This window comes from Zootoca vivipara, chromosome 16 (genome assembly GCF_965207765.1).
Source record: "Zootoca vivipara chromosome 16, rZooViv2.hap1.1, whole genome shotgun sequence".
In the NCBI taxonomy this organism is placed as follows: domain Eukaryota; kingdom Metazoa; phylum Chordata; class Lepidosauria; order Squamata; family Lacertidae; genus Zootoca; species Zootoca vivipara.
This window is the reverse complement of record NC_142599.1, coordinates 34,904,591-34,917,502: the sequence shown is the minus strand read 5'-3', so window position 1 is coordinate 34,917,502 and position 12,912 is coordinate 34,904,591. Positions and strand designations below refer to the sequence as shown.

The 12,912-nt window shown below is 48.4% G+C and overlaps 1 protein-coding gene across 2 annotated transcripts in view; it reads right to left on the bottom strand.

Annotated features, from left to right (window-relative positions):
• INTS3 (integrator complex subunit 3) overlaps positions 1–7,830 on the bottom strand; it is a 76,857-nt gene extending 69,027 nt beyond the window's left edge. The window contains exon 1 of one of the 2 annotated variants that reach the window (XM_035097925.3): positions 6,958–7,830. In XM_035097925.3, the coding sequence (XP_034953816.1) occupies positions 6,958–7,053 (96 nt within the window). In that variant the 5' untranslated portion in view covers positions 7,054–7,830. The remainder of the gene's footprint in view (positions 1–6,957) is intronic. The other variant, XM_035097924.3, reaches the window with a different exon arrangement.
• Between the last annotated feature and the right edge of the window lie 5,082 nt (positions 7,831–12,912).

The window sequence follows — 12,912 nt, the reverse complement described above, 5'->3', positions numbered from 1 at the left end:
CCAAGTCACCTTCAAAGGTAGCCCCACGTAGAGCGCATTGCAGTAGTCCAAGCACGAGATAACCAGAGCGTGCACCACTCTGGTGAGACAGTCTGCAGGCAAGAAGGGTCTCACCCTGCGTACCAGATGAAGCTGGTGTGCCTCCATGGACAGCTGTGAGTCCCAAATGACCCCAGGCTGCGCACCTAGGGGCACAGTTACCCCATTCAAGTTTACCCCATTCAGTTACCCCATTCAGGTCTAGAGAATCCCACCCACCCACCCGCCCCCTGTCCCGCAGAAACAATACTTCTGTTTTGTCATGATTCAGTCTCAATCCGTTGACCGCCACCCACCTCCCAACTGCCTCCAGAAGACAGGATGTTCACTACCTTCACTGGTTCCAATTTATATGAGAAACAGAGCTGGGTACCATCCACATCTCGGTGAATACCCAGTCCAAACTCCCTGGTGATCACTCCCAGTGGTTTCCTATAGATCAGGCTTCCTCAACCTCAGCCCTCCAGATGTTTTGAGACTACAAATTCCCATCATCCCTGACCACTGGTCCTGCTAGCTAGGGATCATGGGAGTTGTAGGCCAAAAACATCTAGAGGGCCGAGGTTGAAGAAGCCTGATATAGATGTTTAATGGATGGGGGAGAGGACGGAGCCCTGAGGCAACCCACAAGGGGTCCGAATACTCTTCCCCTGACACCCATTTTTTGACACAGCCCAGGAGGAAGGAGCAGAACCATCGTATAACAGTGCCCCAATATGCTGTGGGGCTGAAGAGGGCAGATGTCCAAGGCTGTTCAATTCAGCACACTGAAGTCAGCCACAGAAGTGGGTGGGAATACAGAACCACCACACTCTGGCCTCCCCTGAGCTAATCTCCGAGTCCCAGACTCAAAACATTTGTTCTGGCAAGCCGGCCTCCACTTAACGTCACCGTTTGTGACATTCAGTTGGCACAGTAGTTAGTAACACGCACGCCCCTTACTTGGCGACACCACCAGCCCGAGCCCACCCACCCTAAATCACATACCCACCCCCAAATCAAGATCTCACAGGTGCAACCAATCACTTGCTGAGGCCTGGTATTCTACACGGAAGAAAGTCATGGTGTTGACATGGCCCTTTCTGGCCTAACCTACTTTGCAAGGGGTCGCTGTACACACAAGCCAGCCTTGCAGTTAAGTTCAGGACATTTATGAGCAAACGGACACCTAGCCATCGCGGGAAAGCAACAGCAGAGGTTCTGGCAAATTAAGTGGCTTGAATTGCATCATTTTCCATGTTTGTCGATCTTGTTACTATTTTAGGAACGAAATGTGTTGTACTGTACCCTGGGTGTTTGGTTTTTTAAATAAAAAAGTAAGAAAAAATAATTCAGGACCATGAGACAAACAATCCTCCCTCTCCAAAGGGCTGTACAATACTAAAAAAAAAAAAAGCTTTCTTATACAGCAATACTGCAGTAAGAGCCTTGCAGGATCAGGCCAAAGGCCCATCTAGTCCAGCATCCTGTTCTGACAGTGGCTAAGCAGAGAGACCTAAGCACAAGCCTCTAGCTGTGGAGGCAGAGCATACGTAGCTATCCTGGCTAGTAGCCACTGACAGCCTTATCCCCCATGAATTTATCTAATCCTCTTTTAAAGTGGCTGAGGAAACCCAGCCAGATGAGCAGGGTATAAATAATAAATTATTATTATTATTATTATTATTACTACTACTACTACTACTACTACTATCCAAATTCCTATTTTCCTAAATATATTGTAGGGAAGGGCCATAGCTCAGCATCTGCTCTGAATGCAGAAGGTTCCAGCTTCAATCCCCAGCATCCTCCAAGGAACAGACCCTGGTATGAAACCCCTGGAGAGCAGCTGCCAGTCTGCATAGACCGTTCTGAGCTAAATGGCCCAATGGTCTAACTCTGCAATAAGACAGCTTCCCACGTCCCTCCTCCAATGTGCCCAGTGTTAGAAACTCAGGTCTATAAGCTAAGTGCCAAATGGCATCTTAAACCTAGGAATGCCCATTTTTCTTCCAATGGAGTTTATGTATACTAATTCTTATTATTAACTTCATTTATATACCGCTTTCTATTTTAAAGGGGGGGAAATCTCAAAGCGGTTTTACAACACATTGAAACATCGAATAAAACTATCCAGCGTAAAACGAATTCAAGTATTTCAGATCCTTCCCCATGTGACATTTTGCTTTCCCCATATTTATTTATCTACTTAATTTATAGAGCTGCCCCATAGCATAAGGACTCTAGGAAGCCAGTGTGGTGTAATGGTTAGAGCAGGCATCCCCAAACTCGACCCTCCAGTTGTTTTGGGACTACAATTCCCATCATCCCTGACCACTGGTCCTGTTAGCTAGGGATGATGGGAGTTGTAGTCCCAAAACAGCTGGAGGGCCGAGTTTGGGGATGCCTGGGTTAGAGTGTCGGACTAGGATCTGGGATGCCGGGGTTCAAATCCCCACTCAGCCATGAAGCTCACTGGGTGACCTTGAAGACAGTCACAGCCTCCTCTTTACCTACCTTGCAGGGTTGTTGTAGGGATTAATTTGGGGGGGGGGTGGACCATGTACTCCCTGGAGAAAAAGGTGGGAAATCAATGCAACAAACAAGCTCTTCTGCTCACCAACTTAAGAAACCTGGAGGGGCCAGCCAGACGGAGATGTCAGTCGCCAACCTGGCACCCAGAGATCTCCATGTGGTTGCAATTGGACCTGCGCCTGTCGCAAAATGCGCCTGGCTGATTTCTAAAACTACTTGTGACACCGCCAAGATCAACTGCAGTCTACCGGGGGCCTCCTGGTTTTCCTGCCTGCCGGTGGAAAAGGGAGGCTGTCCATCACCCGGCAAAAATGAACACAGCCAATGGCTGCTGTTCTGCATTTGGCTTAGCAGGTCACATCACTGCTGGCCTAGCGCGGGGGTCTCTGGGCCTGCCTCTCCCTCACTGCACTATTGCTGCCTGGCTCAGCGAGGAATATTCAATGGCACATTGAGAGGAGGGGCCCTGCATCAGTACACTAGAGAAGCATAACAGATCTGGCTCGTGACGGCGTTGTCAGGAAGAAAAAAAAACTGGCCACACAAGCACCGCTACGAACCCAAGACTCTGCTGCCCTGTGACTTTTTGCATGCTTTTCCTCACTGCTGAACTTTCAGGTGATAATTGATTCATACATAAAAAGTGCTGAGGATGCCCAGCAGCGGTCAAGACACCTCTGATTCCATTTCCTAGCAGAGATGCCTTTACTGGGAAGGAAGTCTGAGACATGCTTTACCAGAAAATGTTCCCAAGGAGGTAAATTGTTAACCAAGACACTGGGGGGCTGACACATACAGACACTGCACCTGGGCACCTAGGGGGTAAGGTGGCCCAACGCTGGATCTGGGCCCAGGAAACATGCCAACGCGGAAAGGATTCTGAGCATGTGCAGGTGGCTGAATTGGTCTCCGGGGCACTAATTCTGTACACTTGACAGATGCACAGACAAGTTGCATAGAACCCACGCACTGCCTACGATAACACACAGGGCTAAACCATAGTTAAAGCCAGTAAGCCCCCCATGATAATCTTGTGGGAAAGCTGGTAAAATGCGCACTGGGCAAGATGGATTTGTAGCTGGTTGACTGACGGAACCCAAACAGCGCTCACTAATGGTGCCCCATCATCCTGGGGAAAAGTGACAAGGGGGTGCCACAGGGTTCTGTTCTGGGCCTGTTGTTGTTTGACGTCTTTATAAATGACTTGGATGAAATGTGTGTGTGTGTACACATGTGTACACACACGTACACACACGCGTACACACACACACACACACGCGTACACACACACACACACACACACACACACACACACACACACGTACACACTTAGGATTCAATATGACCTTGCAGAACTGGGCCAAAACTAACACAATGAATTTCAAGAGGGACAAATGTCAGGTTCTGCACTTAGGCAGGAAGAACAAATGTAAGATGGGGGACACCATGCTTGCCAGCAGTATCCCAGTCAAAGGTAGCCATAGTACTGCTCTGTTCTGCCTTGGTCAAGCCACAAATGAAGTGCTGTGCCCAGTTCTGAGCACCACAATTTAAGAAGGATACTGACAAGCTGGAATGTGTACAGACCAAGGAGGGAGACTAAGATGGCCACAGTGATGGCCAAACTTGGCCCTCCAGCTGTTTTGGGACTACAATTCCCATCATCCCTGACCACTGGTCCTGTTAACTAGGGATGATGGGAGTTGTAGTCCCGAAAGAGATGGAGGGCCAAGTTTGGCCATCACTGGTCAAGGGTGTGGAAATTAAGCCTTATTAGAAACAGTTGAAGGAGTGGGTATGCTTAGCCTGGGAGAGACTGAGAGGAGCTTTGATGGCCATCTTCAAATATCTAAAGGGCTGCCACATGGAAGATGGGGCAAACTTGTTTTCTCCTGCTCCAGAGGGTAGGACCAGAACCAATGGATTTAAGTTACAAGAAATGAGATTCCAACTGAACATCAGGAAGCACTTTCTGATGATAAGAGCTGTTTGACAGTGGAACTTCGGGCACGTCAGAAGGTGATGGACTCTCCTTCCTTAGAGGCTTTTAAGCAGAGGTTGGGTGGCCATGTGTCATGGATACTTTAGCTGTCCTGCATTGCAGGGGATTGGACTAGATGAGCCTAAGGGGCCCTTCCAACTCTACAATTCTATGCCTATAAACAAACCATGGCTAAAGTGCTGGGCTAGCAAATTAAGCAAAACCAAGATTCATTAACTAAGGTTTATTTAAACCATGGTTGTTAAATGTTATGAGCAAACTATATAATTCCCTGACGTTGGTGAGGGCAGGGATGAACAGGAGAAGAACCCAGCTGTATCAGGCCAAAGGCCCAGTGAGGTCAGCATCCTGTTCTTACAGTGGCCAGGGAAGCCTGAAAACGGGATCTGAAAACAGGACTTGCAAGCAACAGAGGCACATCACCTCTGATAGTGGAGGGAGAACAGAGTCATCATGGCCAGAAGCCACAAAAAGCCTTATCCTCAATGCATTTATTTAACCCCCTTTTAAAGCCACCCAAATTGATGGCCATTGCTCTATCTTTCAGGAGGAAATTCCAGTGTTTAAACATGCATTGTGTATAGTTGTAATTTATTCTGTCCGTCCTGAATCTTCTAGCACTCTGTTTCACTGGATGACCCTGGGTGCTACTGTTATGAGGAAGAATCTCTCTCCACATGAAGCAGAATCTTATACACCTCTATCAAGGCCTCTGCTACTTGCCTTTTGCCCCAAACAAGATTTAATCTTTTGTAGAGGAGTTCCTGCAACCACTTGATCGTTCTGAACACAGAACATAGCCATTGTGGCTAGTAACCACAGGCAGCCCTAGCCTCCATGAATTTGTCCAATCCTGTCGTAAAACCATCCAAGCTGGTGGCCATCACTCTTGTGTAAGTGAGTTCCATAGCTGAACTATGGCAATGTCCTTCCTTTTATCTGTCCTCAGTCTTCCCACATTCAGCTCCACTTAGTGTTCACAAGTTCTAGAGTTGTTATGGGGAGAAGGTCAAAACTTTTTCTCTATGCATTTTCTCCACACCATGCAAAATGTTATAAACTTCTAGCACCTCTTACTCACCTTTTGTTTAAACTAAAAAAAGCCCCAAAGGCCACAACATTGATCCTTTTTGCCGCCCTTCTCTGAACCCTTTGCAACTCCATAATATCCTTTCTGACTTGTCCCAAATTGCACACAATATTCCAAGAGCAGTCACACCATAGACTTGGAACGATGGCATCTGTGTAGCAGCAACTTTCTTCTCAACCTCTTTCCTAACAATCCCTAACATGGAATTTGCCTTTCCCACAGCTGACGCACACCAGATCAACATCTCCATCCAGCTACTGCCAAGGACCCAGCTCTTGATTCTTCGATTCTATGACCCGTTCCTGGCAACGGGAGCAATCCTCAGGCAGTGCAGAGGCTACGATGCCCATGTGGGGAAAGTATTGCAGCCACACAAAGGCGTGGGCCACATCAACTTTCCAAACGAGTCCCTGCAAGTTACCAATCCAGAAAAAAAGCCACCAGGCCATCTTTGTAAGTCGCTCTGGGCACAGCAACCTCAGCTCACCAGCTAAGAGTGGAAGCAGGGCAAATGGGGCACTGACCGCAGCCATTCCTCACCTGCCTGAGGTCTTACATAAATAACCAGTAAGGGGGCAGCTCTGGCCGTCACTGTCTCCGACTCCTAGTCTCGCCCCACCAGTCCCATTGGAAATCTGCCACCGCTGCTAGGCAGCCCTCAGAGAAGCTGCAGCCTCACTCTTCCCAACTCTGAAATGGGAACCATATTCCCCCTATGGCACTGAGGAACCGGTAGGCTCAGAAAGGTGCCTGCAGACCTCTCTGCACTTTGTCAATGTTAATTATAGCCACAGTCCCCAAACCCAGAAAATAACCCACAAGAGTTCCATGACTCATGGTTACCGGAGAGCACATTCTGCATTCCCCCAGCCAGATGCCGCCAGGCCACATGAGAAGAGCTTGCTGGATCAGGCCAATGGCCCATACTGAACTAGGTGGGTCACTGGCCTGGGAAACCCTGGGAAACCCGCAAATGCAAAAGCGCTCACACCTGCCATGATGTCCAGCATGGGATATTCAGAAACAGAACTGCCTCCGACTATGGAGTCTGTTGCATAGCCATTGTGGCTAGTAGCCATGAACTGGTAGAGGTTTTTTTTTAAAAAAAAGCACAATTAGGAAGACAAATGCAACTTTCCATGTCACTTGCCTGGTATTGGGCCTAGGAAGACAAACACCTCTTGCTACTCTAGAGGCAAAGCAGGCCCAATTTTTATTTTAAAAATTATTATTTGTATGCCTTCCAAGGAGAAGCACTGTCCCACACAGTCACCCACACCCTCCCTTCACCTCCCCCCCCCCGGGCACCTACCTCCTCTAACTCATCCTTGGCATCCAAACTGGTGTAGATCAGCAATTTCCCTCCACCTCCTCCTGTGGTTGCTGCACCCCCTTTCCCCTTCTCCATAGCAGGTGGGGGTGGGGTGGGGAAGACACCCCCTTGCTCCCTCTCTCTCTCTCTCCCTTACCAAAGTGGGGCGGGGGGTGAGATCAATGGGGAAGCCCCACACTCACCCCCCCTGGACTTTCCTCAGTGCCCTATTTGGAGGCAGGGGGAGAGAAACAGGTGTGGGGAGGGGGCTATGGGGCAGGGGCAGGAGAATTAGCTTTGGGGCATGTGGAGAGGAGGAACTGACTCTCTATTTAAAGTCACCACCACAACACACAACCTGTGATCTGTGCACCACTATTTAAGGGGAGCACTTTGTGGGGGGGTGGGGAGTGGGGGACTTTTAAGTCTCCCCCCAATAAAAACCAACTGTGGGGAGGGGGGATCCCTACAGCTCCAAATTTGGAGGGGGTACTTTTGCTTGACCAATGAAACTCTAAAGGAAAAAAGTGGTCAGACTTGAGTGGGGGTTAAGTGGGGAGGTGAGTTGTGGGGGGGCCCTCTCCTAGCTCTGAGGGGCGGGGCATAAGGAGTGGGAGGGGGTCTTCTGAGGGCGGGGCTTGAGTCCCAGGGGCGGGGCTTAGGGCAGCTAAGGGTGGAGGCGAGGGGTGACACTCTTTTTATAGGCGTGTCTCTCTTTCAGGGACAAATTTAAAAAAATAAAAAGGTGAGGGGGCATATATAGAGAGATAGGGGTGGGGGGGAGTCTCTGCTCCGGTGGGGGGTAGGGAGGGGGGGAGCGTGCGCGCCTCCTCGCCCCCCACCACCCAGCCGCACAAGACCGGAAGTCGGTGCTTTGGGATGAGCGAGTGTGTGAAGGGAACGGGCGGAGGAAGAAGCGCAGCCCTCCAGCACAACCGGAAGAGCCCGCCTCTCCTCCTGCCTCGTCTTCGCCCTCGACCTATCGGGGGCTAGGGAGGCCGGTGAGTGGCAGGAGCCGTCCCAGCGGGCCAATGATTGGGTGTTCGGGCGGGGAGGAGGAGGAGGAGGGAAGGCTTGGAGTCCGGCCCCAACCTCTCAGCAGAGGAAAGACTTAGTAAAAAGGTGAGAGTGACACGGCTGTTTGTCACTTCCGGGTTGGCTTCGTGTGAAGCCTTCTGGTTCAAAGCCTCTTGACGGGGGTGGGGAGGAGCAGAAGTAAGCGCTCTGTCCATTGGGTGGGAGAACGGCCGGGGCAATGGTAGCCTGGCTGCTATTGGGCAGCAGCAACCGGGTGTACATCTGGCCTCCGCCTTTCCATAAGGCCAGAAACGAAGACAAGGAATTGGTTTTCCTTTTTTAGGATGTCCTGCCTCTTACTCAGAGTAGGCCCACTGAAGATGATGGATTTATGCAGGCCCACACCTTTCGCTTAAAACACCACCTGCAAAAAAGAACTGTTGTTTACCACTCACAGAGCTACAATTCCCAGCAGCCTTAATAAACTATAGTTCCCAGTTACAGGTAGGTAGCCGTGTTGGTCTGAGTCGAAGCAAAAAAAAAAAAAAATCCTTCAGTAGCACCTTAAAGACCAACTAAGTTTTTATTTTGGTATGAGCTTTCGTGTGCATGCACACTTCGTCAGATACGTGTGTCCAGATACGTGCGTCTCTTTCATATACGATATGAGGGAGAAATTTACAACAACTTTGCAGTGTATTTCCCAAAGTTGCAGCACGATCCTTTCCATGCCTACTCCGAAGTTAAGTCTCATTGAGTTCAATGAGGCCTACCCTGCAGGGCTGTTATTATATAGAATCTTAGAGCTGGAAGGTATCCAAGGGTCATCTAGTCCAAGCCCCTGCAATGCAGGAATCTCAGCTAAAGTATCCGTGAAGGATGGCCATCCAACCTCTGCTTAAAAACCTCCAAGGAAGGAAAGTCCACCTCCTCTCGAGATTATAGAATCATAGAGTTGAAAAAAACCACAAGGGCCATCCAGTCCAACCCCCTGCCAAGCAGGAAATGTTTAAAAGTCTAGTTTGGACAGCATTTTAAAATAGGGCAATGGGCATTATTATGCACGCAATATATACACCAATATCTGTCCAATTTTGTGTAGACTGGACGGTTTGGGAATTCCGCCACACGCAAAAAATAAATCCGTTTTTCTGACTGCAGTAGAATTTACCCAGGAGAAGAAAATCCACAGCGAACTCGGAAGCTAGAACGCGAGGACTTGTGTATTCAAGTCTTTATTTTTAAGTCTATATGGGGAAAAGGGGAAAGGAAAGGTGGGGGCGGCGCGAGGCAATGCAGCCCAACGGCAGCGCGACTCGAGGCCTAAGGCGCTCTTGGTGTACCTCCCGTCGTGCGCAGGCGCAATGCTGCTCGCCCTCAGCGCCCCTCCTCCCGCTCTTGCTTCTGGACGGGCTTCGAGTAGTAAGGCGCTCACCCCCGTCGTAGTCCTTCCTCGCGCATGCGCCCTCCGCATCTTGAGTCGGCCGCTTCGTTTTCCCGCGCTGTCCGGCGAAGGCCTCTTGCTCCCCGCCTCTTCCTCTGAGGGCGCCCGTTGAGCCGCGTCGTCCTCCTCTGCCTGTTTTATAAGTACTCCAAAGTAACGCCCCACGAACACAAGAGTGTCGTGCGTGCTTACTCCCGAGTAAGTGGCGCCCAGAGGTCACAGGTGTGAGGAAACGTTTGGCCGCCAGGTGTTGCTCAACTACAACTCCCATCAGCCCCTGCGACCGTGCCCAATGGCAAGGGATTATGGGAGATGTAGTTCTGCGACGCCTGGAGGGTCAACGTTTCTCCACACCTGGTTGGGACGACAATTGACATCTTTTTATTTTATTTATTCCACAATATTCATATCCTGCCTGATTCTTTTTTAAAAAACAAAACAACAAACACACACACCCCCAAGTGGTTTGCAGAAAGAATAACAATAAAATTATTATAATAAAAACATTCAGAAAATTAAAAACCAGCAATGAGCTAAAAACAACACATTAGCATTGCAGATATCTAGGTAGGCTTGTGCTTGCCTAAACAAAAATGTTTTTTGCAGGTACCGGAAAGAGTACAGCGAAGTTGCCTGTCTGGTGTCAATAAAGCAGGGAGTTCCATCGTGTAGACTCCACCACACTAAAAGACTGATTTCTCACAGATGCGGAATAGGTATGCAGAACAATGCCAGCTCCGCCGATCGAAGCGGTCAAGTGGGCATGCCATGGGGCAAGGCGATCTTGCAAGTTGTAAAGGGCTTTGTGTACTAATAGTAACACCTTGAACTTGCCCTTGTTGCAAAACACCAAGCGGTGCAGATCTCTGAGCAGAGGTTTTAGATCCTGACAAGGACCCTTGCTCCGGTCAGAAATCGTGCTGCAGTTTCCCCAGCTGCAGTTTCCATATAATAATAATAATAATAATAATAATAAATTTTTATTTATACCCTGCCCTCCCCAGTCAAAACCGGGCTCAGGGCGGCTCACACCAATAAAATTACAATAAAACATAAAAAGCAATTAATTAAAATACAGTATTAAAATTTAAAATGCAGCCTCATTTTAAGTAGTCCATAAATCCAAACCATGAGGGAGGAAAAACACAGGGGTCAGACTAAGTCCAGCCCAAAGGCCAGACGGAACAGGTCTGTCTTGCTGGCCCTGCGGAAAGATGACAAATCCCGCAGGGCCCTGGTCTCCTGTGAAAGAGCGTTCCACCAAGTTGGGGCCAATACTGAAAAGGCCCTGGCCTTATCAAGTGCAAGGGAAGCCCCACATAGAGCACATTGCCATAATCCAGTCTTTAAGCAACCACAATTTAATAGCAACCAAAAAAAAAAAAATTATTGCTCAGAGACAGCTTCTGGTAATAGGCGTATAATGCAGATTTTCATCATCACAATTTTTTTAAACAAACTAACAAATGGTGTACTAACATTGTGAAATGTGGTGTGACTTTCTTATAGATCTCATTATATTAAAGAAAGTACACAATGTAACTACTGGATACAGACAACAATGGAAATAAAGGGCAATCATCACGCGTTGTTCCTCTTTAAATATTGGTGGCTGCAGGTAGATGCTTATTAACATACACTAGAACCATAGAATCATAGCTGCCAAGTTATCCCTTTTTTTAAGGGATTTCCCCTTATGCTGAATAGGCTTCCTCGCGAGAAAAGGGAAAACTTGGCAGCTATGCATAGAATTTTAGTTGAAGTACCCCCCCCCCAAGAGTTCAACCCCCTGCAATGCAGGAATCTCAGAAACCTCCATCAAAGGAAATTCCACTTTTCACAGCTGAACAGCTCTAACCCTCGGAAATTTCTTGCCAACGTTTAGTCGGAATCTCCATCCTTGTCATTTTAATCCATTGATTTGAGTTCTACTCTCTGGAGCAGCTGAAAGCAAGCTTGCTCCATCATCCATGTGACAGATCTTCATATATTTGAAGACACTGCGTTAGAATAAGGCAAGCATATCAACCCATTTTTCAAAAGCACCCCCTAAATATCCTTGGTAAAAAGAAATCTGATTCTGTCAAATACTTTCTCTGCACCTAAAAAGAGGAAGATTGGATGGTCCCCACCACCCCATTTTGGGCATATCTCGATACAATCTGTAGCTTTCCTGATCGTCGTTTTCCGTTCCTTATAAAGCCTTTTGGTCTCGTTCTACATTTCTCTGGATTTATTTAGCCTCTTTGCTAATATAGCGCACCATATTTCTGCATCCCGGTTTACTGGGGAGATTGGCCTACGAGGCCGTGGGATTGTCATAACTTTTCCTGCCTTTGAAAGCACCTTTACAACTGCCTCTAACCACAACATGGGCACCGATTTGCAATGACTCATTTATCATCCTTAAATAGCATGCTATAATTTTGTCTGAGACCGTTCTATAAAACTCGGCCACCACCGCTGATTGACGTATTTCTGTCTCTAATTCGAACCACATGCATGGCTTAAAGCAAAACAGAAAACAAGATGCTGAACAAAGGTGTTGTTTCCTTCAAGGAGCTCCAAGTGGTATACGCCCTCCCTCTTTTATCTTCACAACGATCCTTTAAGGGAGTTTAGGTTAAGAGACGGTGGAGTGCCTTTGTGCCTGGGTTTTATACAGACATCTGGTTGGAAGCAGTGAGATGTTTGTCACTTGATGATCCAGAAAGCTCTTCCAAAGTTTGTAAGATGGGCCCAAGGCCTCACACAATCAGCTTCATGAGATGAGTACGAATTTGAACACGGGTCTGCCAAGTTCTTAGTCCAACACACTAACCACTTAACTTTTAATATATACACAGACTAGCTGCCCTGCCACGCGTTGCTGTGGCATTGATCGGCAGGGTGGGGTGGGGAGTGCCTGGGGGGGCGGGATCAGCGGCGGCGCGATTCGCGGGGTTGGGGGGAGAGTGTGGAAGCGGTCTCCAGACAGAGGGCCTTCTCAGTAGTGGCACCTGCCCTGTGGAACGCCCTCCCAGCAGATGTCAAGGCAATAAGTAACTATTCTACTTTCAGAAGACAACTGAAGGCGGCCCTGTTTAGGGAACTTTTTAATGTTTGATGCTGTACTGTTTTTAATATTCAGTTGGAAGCCGCCCAGAGTGGCTGGGGAAACCCAGCCAGATGGGCGGGGTATAAATAAATTATTATTATTATTATTATTACTACTACTACTACTACTACTACTACTGTCGGGTGTGCTATCTCCGAGGCGGGCTTGGTTCCCTGAGGAGCGGCATGGTCTCGGGGCAGTTTGCTTTCTCTTGGAGGCGTGGTCTCTGGAGCGTGAGGGATTGTGGGATATGTTTGTTCGTTGTTTGTTGGCTGTCCACTGGAGGGCGCAATTTTTTTGAGCACAAACCCAGGTTTTTACCTGTGTTAGGTGTGTCAGCTGGTCGGTGTAAGTGCATGGTTACCTGCTCTCATGTGACTCTGAGGTTGTGGCCAAA